Raw genomic sequence first — 21430 nt, forward strand, 5'->3', positions numbered from 1 at the left:
TTTCGGGCTTCCGAAAGTATACAGCCCTGCGCTGACAACCGTTTGACATAGCTGTCAACCAAAGCGTCATATCGTTAGTTGAATGTCTGCCATTTTACAATATGGATCGTTTTAGCATCGCACAACGTGTTAATTTTGTTGAATTATACTATAAAAATGATGAAAAACCGGCAAATGTTTTTCGAGCATTACGGACGGATTTTGGTCGTCATGGCCTACAGAGCACACAATCGCTAATGTAGTGCGTAAATTCGAACAAACTGGATCCGTAGCGGATATTGTGAGACCTGTGCATCATCGTAATGTGCGTTCGGCCGAAAATATGTATGCTCAGCAATTGGACTTGTCAAACACATCATTGTGGCGAATTTTGCATTTCGACTGGCACCTACATCCATATAAAGTTCAACTGGTACAAAAATTGGTGACCATGGAATGCGTCGGGCATACGTCGACTGGGTGAACGAACAACAGCAGCAAAATGTTGAATTTTCGCATCAAATTTTCTTCAGCGATGAGCTCGGTGGCTATGTGAACACCCAAAATATCCGTATATGGGGCTCAGAAAATCCACACGTGATGTTGAGAGGCCATTGCATCCACCAAAAGTCACTGTTTGGTGCGCATTATGGTCTGGTGGAGCCATCGGGCCGTATTTCTTTGAAAATGAGGACGGCGAGACGGTAACTGTGAATGGCGAGCGCTATGGCCGCATGTTAACCGATTTTTTTGCCACAAATTGAAGATATGGATACGGATGACATGTGGTTTCAGCAGGACGGCGCCACGTGCCACACAACACGACCGAACATGGCCATATTGCGAACGAAATTTGAGGGACGCATAATTTCGCGTTTTGGTGATGCCAATTGGCCGTCCAGATCATGCGATTTGAACCCGCTAGACTTTTTTTTGTGGGGTTATGCGAAAGACCGTGTCTATGCCAACTCTCCGCAAACTCTTGAACATTTGAAAGACAACATTCGTGAAGTTACAACCGAGATACCGCCCCATATGTGCCGAAAAGTCATCGAAAATTACCTGTTCCAGATCAAGGTATGCGAGGAAGCCCTAGGTGGACATTTGAATGATGTTGTATTTCCCACATAATGGCATAAACCAAACTTTAATTTGAAATAAAAGTTTCATCGAAACTCGAATTCTAAGTGTGTTTTATTTCCATTCACTTTCGGAATTTACAGTTGGAAAACCCTGTATAATGTCTCCGGAAACTTGCCAACCAAGAACTGCTGTCACCATAGAACCATCTACGGACATAATAGGCCATACATCTCCTGTCTAAGAGCATACAAGCATTCCTTTATTTGAGAGATATTACTTATCTTTGATTTAGTATCTGTTTCTTAACGGATGGAGGAGAGCTTTTATTTAAACAGCCCCGAGTTTGTTCCACATCTTAGCGACGGATGAACTGGAAAGTTTAAAGCCTCTTTAAAACAAAGAAGGTCAAAGGTTCCACATCCGGAATAGTGCAGCTTGTTCGATGCTAACTACATGTGGATTGTAAAACCATATTAATCTTAACGTACATCGATAGCTGGTTGATCAATAGATTTAAAGTGATCGCTGCTTCGCAACTTTTAATATGACCAGTGATTTCATTGAAGTCAACTTTGTTGTTTGTTCCCTCATCCATCCCCACACAACCAAATTTCGTGAGCATCATGTCATACAACTTTCCTGCTGTTTCCAATTATTTTACTGTTGTAATTATATGAGCGTCGTTCAACAAGTTACAAGAAATATGAAAGACCGGAAGGTCCAATACGCGCCATGCGTCATGAGCTTTATCGATTCATCATCGGTTTCAATCTTTGCCAGCTAGTACAGGAAATTAATCAGCATCTCAGTTCAGTTCTATCCAACAACGAAGCTCAAGAGTGCAGGTGTTCTCAGCCATTTCTATTTAAGTCGTTATTCGTTATTCGGTACAGATCGTAGGAAAATGATGACCGTTTGCCGGAACATTCCTTGACAATCCGAAAAAACAGAGAAGAACAATCCCAAGCAGGCTTACTTAGCTAGAATGTAACTTTTATTTATACAAAATAAATCAAAACTTATCATTACAATAAATAGGTTTCCATCCTGTTTCTTCTAAAAATAGAGAAATAGAGTGTTCTAGTTAAACTCGTGCCTCGCATGCGTGACCACACACGAGCCGAATCGGGGCAGAGACTACCATCGAGTGTTACTTTTTGACTGAATTTTTGATTGAATTTTTTTATTAAAAGATAGAAATAATACATGTTTCCTTTCAATTTTCTGGACGCTATCATGTTACGTAACGTATCAACACCAACACTATTTCTGCGTATGCGTCTGCTGCTTGTATTCGCTCTGGCAATAATGACAAATCTTTCTACTAAAAAAGGGAAGTCAAACTTATTTTTGTTACAATATAAAACTATATTAAATAATTAGATTATTACGATTACTTATTCTCATGAACTGTTCCGTGACTGCAACAACAACAATACGTGTTCTGTGTGCTCAATGGCAACGATTTTTTGATCTCTTACCTACTGATTCAAATGATTCTACGAAATATTTCCTAATCTTTCCTATGTTAATACATGAATTATTAAGCTTGATGATGTTCGAATCTTGGAGTTCGGGGCGTTGAATTATTTTTCTCTCTCTTTCTCTCACTTTCGTTCGCGTTTTAGATTTTGTTTTGATAGGATGATGTTATAGTGCGACCGGGTCGAAAATCGGTCCCGTTCTTTTGCGGGACGAGGAAAAGTTCTAAATCAAACAGTGCTGGACAGTAAAAGTACAAAACGCTTTTCGTAGGGATGATGCTTCTAGTATCCGGCCAACTCGGCGAAGGTGGAATCCATCTCGTCGGCCAGGGACTTGTATCTGTCCTTGTTGACGCCCAATTCGTCTGTGAAGGAGAAGGAACGAAAATGGAAAACAAATGTTAAAAGGTTGTTGGATATGATGTGACTTCAAAAACGAGAACAAATAATATATATGGGAGAGTTCCTGTTCACTGGAAACCCCCAAAATACGATCAAAGAACAAATTATTCAAATCGAATGATTCACAGACATGTATCATCCTGTAGGATCTGAAGAAACTGGGAAAAAAGTTAGTAATTTGTGGTGAAGCAAAACGCCAAACAGGGATTATTGCAAAAGCTTATAAAGATATAAAGATATAAAGATATATAAAATCAAACGATGTGTCGTCAAAGTTTTGACGACGTGCTAATTTTTGAACGTATCAGATATCCGTTTTTAAACAAATTCTGATAACATGGAAACAATGATGTTTAGAAACTGACATACGTAATTTATTCAAAATGAAGGACACAACAAATGAATCACAGGAAGTCGCATGGATGGATCACGAAAAGACAACGCACAGTAGACGATTGGCATTTGGATGGAAGACAATTCTTGAAAAATGTCGTACGAATAACAAGTAACAGTAATCGAACGTTTCCAAAACGAGACAATACAAACTTGTCAGAAAAAAAAACAAAACATTTAACGAAACAGAACTGTAAAAAACAGAAATCATAACTACCTAAACCATGTAAACAACCATTTTTGTCCAATAGTATACCAACATTTGAATTTCGTTTCTCAGCGGATCACATTTTCGGGTATTACAACAATGAAACGGATTTCCGTTTCGATCACACCGTGTAGAAAACGAAATCCTCGCGAAATTAGATTTTGTACCGCGTCGAGAAACAGAAGAGATAAAACAAACCGAATCTTCTGGATTTGAGCTGTTGTTTTGCTGCAGTATTTATATAAAAAAGGCAAGCCGGTGGTGGTAAAAGTAGTTTTCTAGTAATAGCAGTAATGGTAGTAGCAGTAGCTGTTTGTTTTTTTGTGAAATTAGTATCCAGTAAGTTCGGCGAAGGTGGAGTCCAGGTCGTCGCAGATCGCCTTGTACTTCTCCTTCTCGTTCATCAATTTGTCTGGAAAGAGGTGGTAGAGAAAGGTTCGCGTGGTTATAAAGTATCCAGATGGAGACGGTGCTCGGTCAGGGCTAGGCTGCAATAGCCACACTAGCCGAATGTTGTGGGACGGATGTTTGTGGTGTACCATGTGGCGATTGTAGTTGTCTTTAACTCGATGCGGTCGTACCTTCCATATTGTAAACAGCGCTAAAAGCTGAGATAGGTTTGTGTGCAAAACTTGCTAGTGTAAGCAGCTTCAAAGTATTGATTATTTGTGTAAGCTACGAGGAATCCTGCAAATCGCGCGTTCAAACATGTCGATGGTGTTTGTTTTTAAAAGGAAATGTGTGCAACAAACATTCCGTTAAATGTTCCGAGGGACTACCCGAAGTGCCGGAAGTCACTATGGCTAATGTCAATTGTGTGTAGTATTATATGCTGTAGTAGGGTGGAAAGGGTAGCGCTACAACAATCCATCTACTTATATCCCTTCTATTGAAAACTTTTCGAACCGCCTGAGTGTCGGAAAACACTCCTGGCAGCAGGTGATCGCTTTCCCAATCCTCACTGAACCTACCTTCTAGTCTGTCGACTTCCTTCTGGAGCTTCTTGACGTTCTTCTCGGCGTTCTCGGCACGAGTTTCAGCCTCCTTCAGCTTGATGGTGAGGGTCTTCAGCTGACGCTTGAATTCTTCGACTCTCTGGTTGGCCTTATCCTCGGAGACTTCCAGGGATTTGAGCGAGTTACCAACGACCTAATTGCAGAAATTGCGTGTCAGATTTAAAAATTCGGGAGACTGCAGTTATCGCAAGTGATATATCCGCACCTTCAATTCTTCTTCCAACTCCATGATCTTGGCTTCTCCGGACTTCACACGGTCCTCAGCGACTTCCAATTCGTCTTCAACGAAGGCCAGCTTGCGGGACACTTCATCGGACTTACCGTCAGCGTCTTCAGCGAGCAGACGGGCTTCCTTCAGCTGGTTGCTCAACTGATCCATACGTTCCTCGTCCTGCTGGGAACGGTTCTCCAACACCTTGCACATACTGTGGGTACAAAGCGCACATTGTTTAATTCACGACAAGGGCGCACAAAAAGGTACGAAACAAACTTACCGGTTGTTCTCATCAGCGGACTGGGTGGCCTCCAGCAGCTTGGACAGAGCAGCACCGGAGCGCTCCTCGGACTTCTCCAGATCTTCCTCAACCTGCTGGACCTTGCGGGTAAGAGCAGCAACGTTGGCCTCGGTGGAGGTCAGCAGTTTTTCCTTCTCCTCGAGATCCTTGTTGGCCTGCTCCAGGGTGGACTTGAAGGTTTCGTGATCGGTGGTGACCTGGGAGAGACGCTTGGTCAGCTCAGCGACCTCCTCCATGATCTTGTCGGCGCGGAGGTTGGCCTCCTTGGCCTGGTTTTCGCAGGTGTCGGCCTTGTCCTGAGCATTGTCCTTCTCAAGCTTCATCGCCTGCATCTTCTTCTTGATCGCGTCCATGGTGAATGGATTTTACTCTTACCCCGGCTTGTCCACGAAAAAATTGAAACAACGGTGGTTGCTGGAATAAAAAAAGCACAATGAGAACTTGTACGTCTTGAGTTTATGTAATTGTCCTGTAACCTATAGCTTCCCTACTAGCCCTACTGCTATACTCATAAAGTATTCAACATTCGATATTGATTGGCTGGGACTCACTGCATGTAAAATATTGGCAACAGAAACAATTTTTGTTTATGTGGCAAGAAATACCAAGAATAAAAAAAACCGAAATAAACTGCCAATTAATGTATAACTTATGGAGGACTTTCATTTATGTTAAATAATCTAAAACTTAACATTATTCCAGGGACGAATTCAGTTGAATTTGATTGAAAATAACAGATTCCAAGATTCCAAGATTCAACATTCCTTCATTCGACGAGTCAACAGAATCCGTCAAATCCTTGAAGTAATTTGTTAGCGCTTCAAGTGTTCCTAACAAAATTTTGGAACAACGCAACGGTTCACAGCCGCGAATCTGGTTGTTACGAAAACAACCAAAACGCAACTAGCATTAGTAATCGAAATCTACTTACAAAACAGTAAGCAATGATCTAAGTGATATAAGTAAAATCTCTCCAGAAACAATATAGGTTATGTTTTCAAAGTTTCTACAATGAATTAGTATATTTAGATATACAAGTTAATATTCCATAAACAGGTAGATAAAGTGCGTAGTGCGTTGCAAAAATTTGCGATGATTCCGAATCAGTTTTTTCGAATCCAGTTTTTTAACGAAGGATGGAAACCATGGGATGAATTTAATGTAGCAAATAGGCAGGCAGATAACCGATGCGGTTTCGGTTATCCGAGTAGGAAAGGTAGATCTTTTCTCTCCCTTTCAATTTTAAGCTAGAGTAAGAATCGTGTATCTATATAGTTGCTCAATAAGTTAATTCATTTTAGTTAGACAATCCAAAAGGTTCATGATAGCAAAGAAATAAACAGGTCAATTTCGGAAGCAAAGCAGGACGTATTTATATCTCAAATCAAGTTAACCATCAGGATCAAATCAGACGAGTCACACGAGGCCTAACCCAATCAACCGAGTCCAACATCCGCAACGCCCTAACATTGAATCAGTTCGAAAACACTGGTAAGAATAACAGAGCAAATCCCAAACCGAAGAGCAGACCACTTACTTCCCTCGGACGGACCATTCTAGAGCCGTCGGATTCTGAAGGGTTTATGGCTGCCCTAGTCGGGATTTGCTGAAGCCCAGGGCTTGAACGGAACAGTGTAACCCGAACGGATTAAACGATGCGTCGTAGTGAAATTTACGATCGTCAACTGAATTGGAATGTGTTGAGAAGCATCAAAGTCAGAGAATGAAGCAATAGAATACGTCTCAGGAACTTGCGAGGTGAATAGGGTGATCTCAAATACCATTAAATGTTCAGTCGTATCGTTTGCAAGGAAACGGAATCTCTCCTTCGATTGCCGACTTACAAATGTTGTTCTACCTCACCCGAAGTACGTTAAAACCTTAATGCGCTTCTGGATACGAAGCATACATACAAGAATCACATCGCAGATAGCAAGGCATCGAAGCAATTAGGCTTTATCTTTCGTACGATGAAATCCTCCACCGACATTCACTGTTTCAATATTCATTACAGTGAGCTTGTTCGCTCAATACTAGAGTCTTAACTAGCAGATCCGCTGTCAGCTCATCAACCTAGACACTCTGGAAGTGCGTAGGAACATTGCCTGCTATGGTAATATCCGACGCATTTACATCAAGAATCCCGCAAAGGACGAATATTCTGGCTCACTCAAGGTAGCTTTGGAATGCTACACTTTTCTATTTTTCCGTCTGGTGAACGAACTGCGGTGCTATTACTGACTTGCAGTGAATTTTCAACCGTGTAGCCTCTTTGTTTGATTTTAACATGTCACATGATTGTATTAAGCTCAAATTATTGATGTTTTTGTAGACCTAGACTTCAGATAACAGACAATGCAAATTTATGAAATAATATTTAAACTAAAATTCAGATACTAAGACTACCATTAGGCTTCAAGTCTGTTAACCAATAAAACATAAAACGATTCAGCAACCTATAGTGGTGCATGACCTGAACATCGACCAATATCCGGTAAAGCTAATTCTCGGCGAACATTTGCATCCAAGGAGACTACAACGTAGAAATTACCATCGCATCGGGTAATCTGCCCGCCAACGAACAGTCGACGATGAAGTGTCAATTCGACCATCCGCAGTGCCCAAAAGACAACAACAAAGCGCTGGGTATTGTGTAAGAGACATTATACAGAGACCTAGAGTAGCCTTCTCGATACTGATAACAATACAAACAAATTCCAAAGTGATCGAGACTAGAATCTTCGACCTCAAAAAAATGTTTTTTTCTCGTAAAAAAATAGGCAGCCCCTATCCCATATCCGACTCTTCCTCAATTTAACCAAAATCCTCAAGACCAAACCTTAACTCATCCCACTCGTAATGCCAAGTTCTTCGGGTCCTAATCTCCTAATAGCCCATGCTGAGCAAGCTAATGAGCTGAACCATCATTTTAGTAGTTCACACAGGCTATTCTCATTCCCGAGAAGCTGATGTCGCGGAAACTGTGGCTGAAGTAGATCGGGCTCATTCAAGATGCGAGCAGAGAATATCCGCTGAAGAGGTGAATGCTATAATAAAAGCTTCAAAGAGCATGAAGGCTTCCGGCTTCAACAACATATCCAACCTGGAGTTAAAGCACCTATGTTTCGGGTTGTTTCGATATTTTTCAACACTGATTTCCCTCAAGTTGAAACTCAGCCAAGCGTCTGGCCCAGATGACTCCCTAATGTGGCTCTAAAAGCGACAGTCCTGGTACTCCCTGATGTGTTAAAACAACAATGAAGAAGTGCATAGACGAGTACTACCTCCCGAATCGATGAAAGATATAAAAACTAGTACTAATACCTAAACACCAGTCACCATGGATGACGCTTGGTGACCCAGCATCCTAAAGACCAAAATACCTGCTGAACACTCAACAGGTTGACGGAATGCATAGATGGAGCCCATGAACTGTCGGATAGACAGTTCGGTTTTTGGAAAGGGAGAGTTACGGTAGATGCCATTCGCACAGTAGTCGAAGGAGCTGAGAAGAACAGAAGCATAGGGAAAACCAGTACTGTGCAGTGATGACGATCAACGTTGAGAACGTTTTTAATAATGCCAGCTGGAAAGTCATCGCCATTGCGCTCCACAAATGTAAATTTCTGCGCAGTATTTTGGGAAGCTATTTTGTGAACCGGTTTGTGGTCTACGCCTCCGAAGTGGTCGCCTCGATGTTGGTCCGGGGAGACTCGCGCTGCACTGGAATAGAGGATTCGGTTCCACACGATGTCTAGCTTTACCCGTCCCAGATAAGGCTTGTAGATCTTTCCTAACATCCTAAAAAATATGGGCCATACCGTTCGTATAAAACTACCCGCAGACTGCAGACCTTTTATCGGGCGATATTTTGGTCGGCTTCTTAATCAGTTCGGAAAGGTATGCATACATTACAGCGATTCAGTTGGGTCGGTATTTGTACTAGCAGGTCAACTTCACCAAACTATCGGCCGATAAGAAGTTTGCAGTCTGCGTAAGCTCCAAAAGATACCAATGCTCCAAATTGTATGTATAATACAATACGTAGCAAAGATACTAGAGTGTGGAGAAGGTGGTGTCATACCTCACGTAGATAATAAATATCATTCGTATGAAAGGTACCAGAGTGTAAAGATGGTATCACACTTTACATTTTCGTGTGAGGGAAATCTGGAGTGCTAGGTGCCTTATGTAAACATATGAAACATTCAACTCGCTTGTGTCATGGAATATGTTTCGTCAGACTGCTACTGAGGGTCAGCAGACGGTTGTTCGGCATCCCTTTCGTGCGGAAAAGGTAACATTGGTGTGAATACTCCATTCAGCATCAGACACTCGAAGGCATGAACCAAGGCATATGCTGTCATTTACATTTACAGTCAGCTGAATATTACAGATTCTTGTTCTAGCATTGATAACATCGATAGGCCATGAATATAGACCGCACCAGAAAGGATGGACACACTGGAAAACATTACTATTCAACCCCATGAGGAGCAAAAAGTATAGGTGATGAAGATGAAGGAGTTGGTGAGCGTAATGTGTGTGATAGCTGAGTTTCCATAACTACTTTTCAAATCGTGACGTCGATATTCGTGTTTATATTCAATTGTCTCCGATATTCATTTGAAAATGCGATTTTCAGAAAGCTTTTTCTCAATTAAAAACATATATTTTTTGGAATTCCCACTGAATTTAAGTAAAATATGGCAGTGTGAAAGATTTCGCGACGGAAGAGACGAATAAAAGTGATATTTACAATTAAGCAACAATTCATTGACTACTACCTACTACTCCTACTACTCTATCTCATATATACCTCATTGCATTCAACCGAGAGTCGCTCTCCGTGCGTCTGTTTGGTTGCGTTCGTTTGTTTACATTAGTTTCGTCATTTTCAGTGATTTTTCAATTATTTATTTTCAAAATATCTGCACTTTCACAGGAGGGTACTGAATGAGGACAGTCGCTCAGGAAACCGGCGGAAAGAAGAAGAAGTAAAAAAGTCCTTCAAAGTCCGCTGGCAGTAGAATCAGGAATCTTCCCTGCACAGCATATATCCTTGTGTACATCGGCCAAACCCGACGGAAGTTTAAAATGCCCAAAAGAGAATGCTGCTCATGATTTGTAAGTTTGTTCGAAGACAATGAAGTCATTGTTGTCCCCAAACACATGAATCCTCCAAACCTCCCCATAAGCATGCCCCACTGAAATTTTTATGGGTATTTTTATAGGCAAACTGTAGGAAACATGTAAAGGAAAAGGAACAGTTCAGGAAAAAGCAAGAAAGTGTCCACTTCCGTTGAAAAACTATTTGTGCAGAACCTTTCAGAAGAGTTAGAGGAAAAGTCCGCCTTCTTGGATGTTCCAGAATAAATCAAAAAGAACATTTCATAATAAAAGCTAAATTTAGTTACTTCGAAGTGTACCCATACTTTCTGGTTCGGTCTATATGGCCGCGAGTATTACAGATCCTTGTTCATTGAATCAATTTTTAAGGTTGACTATCGAATCTTACTGGTGCTTTTCATGGAGGTATAGATAAAGTTCTAAATAGTCAATGTACCAGCGCTATTTTGACAGCTAGAATTCGTTTTGTGTTTAGTTTGATTCGCCATTTCATCATAGATAAGCTGACACCTGAACAACGTCTGCAGTTTTTCAGATTTTTTTTAACGAAATTCATGATTTAACCCTTTGCGGTCGTATTAAATTTGGGCATCAGTATCGTACTGGTCGGAATTATTTTTCCTTAAAAAAGCAGTGATACACTTTTGCCATTAATGCAATAAATGTATAATTGATGTCAATGTGTATCCGAAAAGATCAGCACTTTTCAATTTTAACAAAGTTTATTTGACATAAGACACTTATGCAAACGATTATTCTGCTCTTTAAAAACAACTACTTCAACATAATTCAAACCAGTTACTCAAATAATGAATTAAGTGTATCCGAAATGATCAAAAGTTTTCACTTTAGATTAACAAAGATTTTGTCGCTTGAGACACTTATACGATTATTCAAATAACATGAGACATTTATGCAATCAGTAGTTCTGATATTTATGAGCAATCTTTTCCATCACACCAAAGTGTTACAATGGCTAAATTCTGTTATGATTTTTTGTCTCACATTCTTATGCATTCAACGCACTGTGCGTTATTTTGTGTGAGTGACCACTTTGTTTGATACTTAGTACCGTTATCCATTACTTTAAATGATGATGATGGTCCCGCCTTTTTTTTTAAATGATGATGATGATGAGCATAGGAGCGCCATATTGATTCGTGAACAGGTTCATTAGACATCAAGCTTCGTTTAGGAAAAGCATAAACTGACACTTGGTCGTGTAAGATATAAGATTGGCATGGTTTCTTGCTGTGGTGGCTGATAGCAGACAAACGACCACAAAGAGTTAATTCTAGAAACTCATCGCGTTCTTTACACGAAAATTTGGTCATACGATGAAGCTCTCAGCTGTCGCATCCGGAGCGAAGAGAATCCTCGTGTCATTATAGGAAAGCCGTTGCATCCCGAGAGAGTCTCCGTTTAGTGGGGAAGACTCTTTTGAACATGCAATTCTACATTTACTGAAAAAAAAACCTTCGGCAAACGAAGCAACTCGCCTAATGAACGCGTGAATTGGTCATGCGATTTATCACCTTTAGACTTTTTATTTGTTTTCTCCTCGCCAGCCGCCAGCATATTAAAAAGATGGGAAAAAATTGTCTTTCGGATGTTCTATGTTCTACTTTAATTTAAAATTCTACGCGCCTAAAACACTCTGTATAAAAGTATGCCAAACCTGTATATATTCGCTTGAAATAAAAAGATTAGATTGAAAAAAAATAAATTGACCTAAAAATATTAGTGAGCGACTACAACGTATTCAGTGGCAGGTTCGAGCTTCAAAGAATCAGATGAATCGATCGAACCATTTTTTTACGCAAAAACAAACAATTCTATTGTCGGATTGGGTAGGTTCAATTTGATGTCTGTATATACATCACCTGTTCAAAATAAGGTCGAACAGTCACCTTAATTAACAAGTTGATGTACAGTTGAAAAAAAATATTACAAGGAATAATCAGGTAACTTCAAATTGAACAATACCACTAAAATGAAGGAAAAACGATATTTTCTGGTTTGCATTGAAAGAACATTTGTTTCCAGATATGAAAATATTCTACTACACAGTTCTCTGAAATCGTATAATAAACATTGCATTCAATTTGCTAGTATAGACCAGCGTATGAGTCATATGCTATTTTTGATGCTAAAACAACCCACATAAATAAAACCCTACAACGTCTAAATAACTTCGGAAGCTGGCCTTGCTTATAAATATGTATTCAAACTGTAGGTTATACAAAGTTTGGTGTTATTTTTTAGTATATTTATAGTAATGATAAGCTACAATATGGTCCGACGAAAAATTCAATCATCACGCAGGCGCCCTGCTCTGATTCAACAGGTGGTCTCCCATATTCGTTTACAGACGAAGCAATCGCTCCCGAAGAAGCTTCCAGTGAAGAAAGATATACATTGGTTCTATTTTAGTCCTCGAAGAGGCGAGAAAACCCCCACAACAATGTGTGTAGGCGTAGGTACAGATCGTTCCAATTCTGCTGGCTGAACGAAATTGTGAAAACGCCCAAATCGTGAAATGTTCTATTTTGCAACTCAAATTGTTGCGTGTGCGCTTCGAATGCTGTTCGAATGGCAGATGTGTCAGTGTGGGTTTGACAGTCATGTTCTACACGCAAAATTCCGATTGCTCTCTTCATCGCTTTTGGCAGCCTCGATTAGTGGCGCGCAAACGTCGATCTGCGCGTACTGTTCCTAAAATTAGAACCCGATCTTAACTGTGAAGAGGTAGAGATTCTCACGTCGGTACTGCGGAACCATAAGTAGGCATTGAACCCCAAAGCCGACTGAGTGCGTATGCGCAACCAAACTCGTCACGCAGGCGCAATTCGCAATTGGCTCTTCTCTATCACGGCACGCTTAGGTGTTTCAGAACATACACACATAACTGCGATACACAATTGCACCATCCATCAGGGTTCTTTTTGCCAGTTATTGCTTCATCAAACGTTACTCAATACGGATGAATGTTCGAACATTTTTAAACATTTCATCGAACTAATTTCTATTTATAACTTTTCACGATTGAAATTACAACTATATTACTCAACCGAATAACTCGGAAACAAAAGATATTTAACTTATCACATTTTACTTGCAGCACAATTGATATTCAAACTCAATATTTCTTCCTGAGGGTTCACTGCCTAAATTCGACTTCATTTATCTAATGTCACACAATTTCACGATCCACCACCTGTCGACGTGGTTCTTCTGGAATTTCCTGGAGTGACCCAATTCGAAAACTTAACCTGAATTCACGCTTCTAATACTCAACAGTACATGAATTCTTGAACATTACCAACGAACCTAGCCTATCGAAACCTTTTCTAATGTACCAAAATCAGGACAAAAAAATCTAGCCTTTTTTACGAACTTTTTCAAAGAAAACAACCAACCTGAGCGCTTTCACTCAAATCCTCGCAAGACTAAAAACACGATAGCACTGAGTAGCGCAATACGTTAAAACGTCCGATTGACCCTAAATTTGTTCGGGCACTACCACTACATCCACAGCCGGATCCGCCGAAGGACCCATGATAGCCAAGATGATCGGCTTTCCGTGATGACGTCACCGTTTCCGAAGCACCAAAGGTGAAAAAAATCTATTTTGAGCTCCCGAAAAAACGGTGCCCTCGCTCGTGAGATTCCCCTCCGAAACGCATGCTTTTCGGTGTATGCGTGCGGAAAATCGATTTTCCCCTCGGCGGAGTACACCCACACAGGGGCGCCCCGAATGGTGCCGCCGTACACGCTCGGGAAATTCTTGGCGAAAATTCCGAATGAAACCGAATGGTTTTTGCTATTTTAATGGAATTTTTTCCGCGCTCGCTCGGTGCCGGAGGAAAAATTTTCACTTTTTTTATGGCTAAACGCCGCGGAGATGGGTCGCCGATCGCCTACGAGCTTTGTTCTAATTTTGAAAATAAATTTCCAACCTTTCGCGAGCTCGGCTTCTTCGCTCTGTGCACTAAGCAAATATTGCTTCGATCCGTGGAAATTATGAAATTGGTCCACGGTGTGTGCTGCAGAGATTTTGATGATTGATGTAAGGTAGCGCTGTAATTTCCTTTCGAAGATCGAATGGCCTCAATGATCTATCGAATCACAGGTCACCACCTTCATTTAGTCGATTAATATGATTCGATTCATGGGTTTTATTCCAATCAATCTCATCTCTTGATAGAATCGCTCATCACTAAACTTGTCAAGAATCTTTACAAACTTGGAAAGTTGAATAAAAAATGAAACGTAATTCAGCAACCCATCCTTTGTAAGTTTGCCAAAATTCATTCATCGTGTCAACGTGAACTTCATTTTTGTGCACAGACAAATAACACACATCCTTGATCTTTTTTTCTGCATGATTTAATTTCTCAGTGAAGTTTGTATAGTTCTGCGAATTTGGGTCCAATAAATAGTCTTGCGGACGGAAGATTAGACCATTCAAAATGGGACAGATACAAATGTGTCTATTTCGTTCTTGATTGAATGAATTGTAAAATTTTCGGTTGAAATGTAGATGACAAGATGTAGAATAAAGAATAAAATATAGAACAAATAATCAGTGACATACGAAACCGTCCACAACCTTTTGAGTTGTGGACGGTTTCGTATGTCACTGATTCTCATTATGCAATAACACGACTTTCAAGCCTGAATATTAACTTTGGTTATGCATCTGCTCAAACAGAATTCTGTTCTTTTTAATGTGTACGATTGACATAACCTTACCTTGTTTTGCACGATCCATCAAAAATCCTCCAACCTTCTGGTTTATATTTGTTATCTGTTTACCTTCTCCTTGATTCGTTGGCTGGGAGAAAGCAGGAATCCACAATCCAGCAATTACACGCTCCAATTATCGCGTTCACAACCCTCCGTTTTCTTTCTAACTCCAAATCTGATACGTAGAACTTTTGCACTTAATTTCACGTACGGAATCACAAAATCCAGATTCCGTAAATTACCGAAAAAACTTCCTTTCTCGTATAAAAAATATTGCCTTTAATGTATTTTACGACTGTGGTACAAAGTTTCAACACTTCTATATTTGTCCAAGATCGGTTGGCTACTAGCTTGGCCGGCAATTTTATTGGTGTATATTAGTAGCAATGTTTCATTTCAGTCTGTTCCTGCATGCCTTTCTAAGTGTTTCCTTTTCGTTTGTGTTATCTATGTTATAACTATTATTTGTGGTAGTGTAGTGACAAGAGATACTCAATTTTGTGTACCGTTGTATGTAGAACAGTTATAATTTTTACTTATTTAATTCTAGATTTAAGTTTTAATTCAATGCATGTAAGTGTTGTGTATTCTTGTGTTTAATTTATACTAAACGGCTACATTACCGGCCCCCTTGAACTAGCTTCAATAATTACATTTCATTTGCACTGTTCATCAGTTGCTAATTTCTACAAATTCAAATAGTTGGCAGTTCCGTAGACGTCTTTGTTCGTTGATACTCATCGAAAGGCAGTGGACAGATGCGATTGACTGCACGTTTGTATACTCCTGTCGCCGTTTTCACCGTCACCACTCGAACGACTCCGTCCAAACCTGGATGTAATCCAATGATCCTCGCTAGAGGCCAACAAAGCGGTGGCAGGTTGTCCTCTCGTAGCACGGCAATACTTCCGATTTGGATGGTGTTCATTGGCAGGTTCTTCGTTGCCACTTGCAGCTGCGTGAGGTATTGCTTGCTCCATCGTTGCCAATAACGCTGGAACATTTGCTGAGTTTGCTGGTAGTGGTCAAGTCGGTTTGTGGGTTTTGAAATGAAATTGGGTTCGGGCAAAGCTTTCATGGCTGAGCCAATCAGGAAATGCGCGGGGGTTAGCGCTTCAAATTCCGTGGGGTCATCTGATAGGGGCGACAAAGGCCGTGAGTTTAAAGTAGCGGTTATCTGAACTAGGAGGGTGGTAAAGTGATCGTAACTGAGCTGTTGAAGACCGATCTCTTTCTTCAACGCAGTTTTCACGGAGCGAACGGCAGCTTCCCATAATCCTCCGAAGTTGGGAGCGCGAGGTGGGATAAACTTCCACTCAATTCCTTTCTGAGAAAGTTCGTTGCAGATGGCATTACAGCTAGTCTGGTTATTCAGCATTTCGTGTAGCTCTTTAAGTTCATTACGGGCTCCAGAGAAATTCTTGGCGTTGTCAGAATGTATCTCGGCTGGCATTCCACGGTAGCCGATGAATCGGCGCAAGATCGAAATGAAACTATTGGTAGACAAGTCACTAGCAATCTCAAGGTGCATTGCCTTGGTTGTGAAGCAGACGAACACCGCAATATATACTTTTGTTGGAGCTGCGTTTCGACGTGCTGGCTTCAAATAAAACGGTCCACAGTAATCAACGCCAGTTATCAAGAAAGGTCGTCCTGGGCGTACGCGACCAGCGGGTAGCTGTCCCATGGGTTGCTGGATGGGCGTTGGATTAGTTCGGAAACAGCGAATGCATTTTCGAAGGACGACGTTGACGACACGCTTACCATGTACGGGCCAAAACTCTTGACGTATTTCAGATAATGTTAGCTGTGGACCGCTATGAAAGTTTTGGTAATGGAAGAACTGTATAACCATATCCGTGAAAGGATGATGATCCGGTAAAACAGCGGGATGCTTGGCCGTATAACTTTCATTAGAGAAACGAAGACGTCCACCAACTCTGAGGATTCCGTAATTGTCGAGAAATGGAAATAATCTCTTGAGGTTTGATTTCCGGTCAACTCGTTGTTGTAGTTGCAGAGATTTGATCTCGTCTGGAAATCGTTCGGCTTGTGCGATGCGGGTTAGCGCCATCTTCGCTAATTGTAGTTCATCAGGAAACAGAATAATTGAATCCTTTCTATCGTTCGGGTTTCGACAATGATGAGCAAAACGAAGACAATAAGCAACAATTCGTAGTAGAGGAGGTAATGAAGATCGTAATCTGAACAGCTCATCAGGTGGTTCTTCCACTGTGACCTTGTGAACAACCTTACGAAGTTCCAACTGTTCATCAGGAATGTTGTGGTCTTCGGCTGAGTTAGGCCACACGTCTGTGTTATTTCGCAACCATGGGGGTCCATTCTTCCACAACTGGCTTTGCAGAAAATCGTCGATAGTCATTCCACGCGATACCAAGTCAGCCGGGTTTTCTTTTCCTGCTACATGTCGCCAAGAATGGGAGTAGGTGTAGGTTTGAATCATTGATACTCTGTTAGCCACAAACGTTTGTAATGAGTTTGGTGGAGTTCTCAGCCAATGTAGCACAATTGTACTGTCGGACCAGAATACCGTGCGTACGTTTTCCAATGAGAGAGCCTTAGTTACCTTCGAATGCAACAGAGCAGCCTCTTTGGCGGCGCAAAGTTCAAGACGAAGTAACGTCAGTCGTTTCAGCGGAGCGACACGTGATTTGGACGATAACAATTCAATTCTAACGTTCCCGGCTTCATCTGTCGTCCGTACGTATAAACACGTACCGTAGGCTAGGGTAGAAGCATCAGCAAAACTATGAAACTGAATATCAACCCATTTGGATACGAATGCGAAACGATTAATCCTTAACTCCGAAATTTTGTCCAATTGGGAGTGGAACGTCTTCCACTTTCTTTCAATGTCGACAGGAACAGGCAAGTCCCATCCTGAGTTGAGCAGAGCGAGCTCTTGCATCAGCATTTTTGCCACAATAATCACCGGTGAGATAAGTCCCAACGGGTCAAAAAGCTTGGCTATAGACGATAGAATGTTCCTTCTCGTCCATGCCTGCTCGCTTGCTGTGATGCAATAGTAGAACCTTAATTGGTCCGTCCAAGGTTCCCAGGTGATTCCCAGAGCTTTCACCTTTTCCTCGGGACTTATATCGAATGAAACTGATAAATTAGTCCCAAGATGTTCGACCGAGATGCCAGCTAGAACTTCTGGCTTATTGGAACACCATTTGCGTAAGGTGAATCCACCTTTTTTCATCAGTGTATCAAGGTCATTTTGAAGCTGAATGGCTTCATCTACGCTGGATGCTCCACCAATATAATCATCCACGTAAAAATCTCTTATTATAGCTTTAGCAGCTTCTGGGTATCTTGCTCCTTCATCCGCCGCAAGTTGATGAAGAGCGCGAATCGCTAAAAATGACGAGGGCGTCAACCCATAAGTTACTGTTGTCAACTCAAAAACTCGTATAGGTTCATCCGGTGAGAACCGGAAGAAGATGCGCTGTAATCCGGTGTCATCATTGTGTACACGCACTTGCCGGTACATTTTTTCCGTGTCACCAACAAGTGCTACTTCATATTTACGAAACCGAAGGAGCAGGCTGAGGAGCACATCCTGAATTATAGGACCCTTTAGAAGGGCGTCGTTCAGGGAATAACAACTATCCGTGCTGGCCGAACCATCAAATACGACGCGCACCTTTGTCGTAGTGCTGGAATCTTTAAATACCGCATGGTGCGGTAGGTAATATACCCTTTTAGCACTCGTTGCCGCTGTCTCCTCATGGATCTCCTCTTCAGTTATCTCTCTCATGTGTCCGAGATCCAAATAATCTTGCATAAATGCATTGTACTGCAAACGCATTTCCGGATTCCGTTCCAATTGCTTTTCTAACCTGTTGAATCGTGATAGTGCCATAGTGCGAGAGTTACCCAAAAGTTGATCAAAATTGACCTGCTTCGGTAAACGTACGACGTACCGACCGTCCCTTGTGCGACTGAATGTTGTTGAAAAATGATCTTCGCTGTCTTGCTCCTCTTTTGACCAAGCCAGTCGATCTTCGATGCTCTCGATTTCCCAAAACTTCTGTAGTTGGATCTCCAAATTATCCGATGCTGTCGCTAAACAGCAATTAACCACCTTACTCTGCGCATCTGAAACCTTTCCCGTTACAATCCAACCGAATACGGAGTTTATAAGCATCGGCAATCCTGGCCCTAATGTAATCTGTTTCATCCCACTCTCGAAAAGGAACCGATAGAAGTGCTCCGCTCCAATCAAAATATCGATCCGATTACTGACATTGAAGTTCGGATCAGCCAATTGTATTCCATTTGGAATCCTCCAATGTGCCACCGGTATGTGTGCCGATGGCAGTTCTGACGTAACCTTCTGAAGAACCAGAAATTCCATGCCCATTGAGAAATCCTGTACCCTAGAACTGATAGTTGTGGTCACCAAGAATCTTGCTCGTGTTTCGGAATGACCAATTCCACTAATTGGTACGTTTATCGTGCGTCGTTTCAGGCCGAGTGTCTGACAGAGTCTTTCACTCAAAATGTTTGCTTGCGAGCCGCTGTCAAGCAATGCTCGGGCTAAATGTTTCCCTCCGTGTTGATCCCGTATGACCAGAACAACGGTAGACAAAAATACGCTAGTGATATTACCACCTTTGGTCCCTACGTTGTATGCTCCAACCGTACCTTGATCGTCAATTCCCTCTTCCTCATTCTCAGACTCATCCTCGTTGGTCGCTAAATTTGTTGCTATCGTATTGTCGTTTCGTTTATTCTCCGATTTGCCAAGCGGGTTAACATTGTTACCGATACTACCACTGCTCGTAGGAAATCCTGGATGGATCAGTGAATTGTGTTTCTTTCCACAGTCTCGACAACTGAATTTTGAACTGCAATCACGCACCCAATGCCCAGACTTTAAGCAGTTGCTACACAACCGTTTGCCGTTCACGAACTGCAATTTTTCTTTCAGTGTCATTCTACTGAACTTGCCACATCGACCCAAGTAGTGCGAGTCCCCACAACAACAGCAGACTGAACCATTCTTCTCATTGTCGGTAGCGGAATGAGCTACTACTCTCTGACGTCTAACTTCCACCCTCTGCAGCGAATGACCTTTCAATTCGACGTTCGATGAAACCGCTTCCAATACCCTTGTTCGCTTCTCTAGGAAATTCACCAGTATCGTGAATGACGGATCCTTTGTTGAAGCCGCGTGATCCTCCCATAACTGGAGCGTCTTCATGTCCAATTTGGAACACATCCAGTGCACTATCATTGCACCCCAATGTTCCGTCTTCTCTCCTAGTTGTTTCAGGATCTTTAGCCGCTGTTCGAATTCATCGACCAATGTATGAATTGCCGATGACGATCCCCTCTCTACCTTTGGGTACTCCATTAGCGCTTGAAGATGCCTTTTCTTCAGCAGATACTCATTAGAGTACCGCTTCGTAATCGTATCCCATGCGATGGGATAGTTATCGTTGGTAAGTGCGAGTGACTCGATGAGTTTAGCTGCTTCCCCCTTCAACGCTGACTTGAGATAATGGAACTTTTGAACGTCACTGAGCTCCCCTGACTCATGGATCAGCGACACGTATGTCGATTTGAACGACAACCACCCTTTGTAGTCGCCGTTGAATTCCGGCAATGATATCTGCGGCAGTCGTACTCCAGTATGTGCTCCTACAGTGTGACCATTCCTCCCGATAGTACTGTTTAAATCTGGAACCTCTGTTTCCCTCGGTAATTTTTCCTGCAAGGCAGCCCGTAGCCCGTAGTACAGCTTCTCGAATTCGGAATAAGCTTTATTGCAATCCTCCTCATAAGCACCCCTTTCATCTAGCTCAGCGATATCCTCTTGCACCTCCTCGAATTCTTCGAATTTTGCCTCAATTTTGTCCAACCTCGATTGGACTTCCCCCGTATGCGTATTTGGATCAAAATCCTCTAGAAATTGAGCATGTCGCTTTAAAGAAGCGATAATCCGCTCCCGCTTTTTGACCCTTTCTTTTATTTTTTTCTCAGTCATTACCACAACCACTACCAGAACAGCAAACCGAAATATGAACGATGACGATCGAAAAGTAGAAAGAAAACCAACCAAGAAGCACTGCAAGCTACCACGTAAATCGTTGGACAGCCCTGTCTCTACAAGGCCTTGTATTGAAATAAATGCAGCAGTAGTGTGCAGTAGTTAAACGTGAAATAGTTGTTGTCGCAATCCAAGAAAATATATTGTTTCCGAATAAATGCCGAAAAGTGCAACCAGCAGTGCAGACTGTGTTGCAGCACAGTGTCCTCCAATGTAAAAATTTACGTATCCTTCCGTTGTTGTAGAACGCGAGATGAATGTCGTCACGCTTTTCCCGCCGTTGATCAAATCCAACTCCAAGTTGTTTCCAGTAAATGCAGTAGATGCAATTGTCCTCCCAGTCCGAATCGTACCGCCACGTAGTGTCAGCAGGAATTGCTGCTGACCGA

The 21430-nt window shown here is 41.7% G+C and overlaps 2 protein-coding genes across 3 annotated transcripts; both read right to left on the bottom strand.

Moving 5' to 3' along the window:
• Positions 1-2034: 2034 nt before the first annotated feature.
• Positions 2035-13784, bottom strand: LOC129778355 (tropomyosin-1). 2 transcript variants are annotated; one of them, XM_055785220.1, is made up of 5 exons: positions 13630-13784; positions 5060-5494; positions 4771-4990; positions 4521-4698; positions 2035-2911 (listed from the first exon to the last, which is right to left on the bottom strand). In XM_055785220.1, exons 2-5 carry the CDS (start codon positions 5431-5433, stop codon positions 2829-2831), a joined length of 855 nt encoding a protein of 284 aa, XP_055641195.1. In that variant the 5' UTR covers positions 5434-5494; positions 13630-13784; the 3' UTR covers positions 2035-2828. The 2 variants fall into 2 exon arrangements, with proteins under 2 accessions (XP_055641195.1, XP_055641194.1); XM_055785219.1 differs by lacking the exon at positions 2035-2911 and adding an exon at positions 3729-3961.
• A 1869-nt stretch (positions 13785-15653) lies between these two features.
• Positions 15654-20978, bottom strand: LOC129774073 (uncharacterized). The gene has a single exon (XM_055777771.1). The coding sequence runs from the start codon at positions 20976-20978 to the stop codon at positions 15654-15656; it is 5325 nt and encodes a 1774-aa protein (XP_055633746.1).
• Positions 20979-21430: the final 452 nt, after the last annotated feature.

The sequence above is a fragment of the Toxorhynchites rutilus genome, chromosome 3 (assembly GCF_029784135.1).
Source record: "Toxorhynchites rutilus septentrionalis strain SRP chromosome 3, ASM2978413v1, whole genome shotgun sequence".
Classification (NCBI taxonomy): Eukaryota; Metazoa; Arthropoda; class Insecta; order Diptera; family Culicidae; genus Toxorhynchites; species Toxorhynchites rutilus.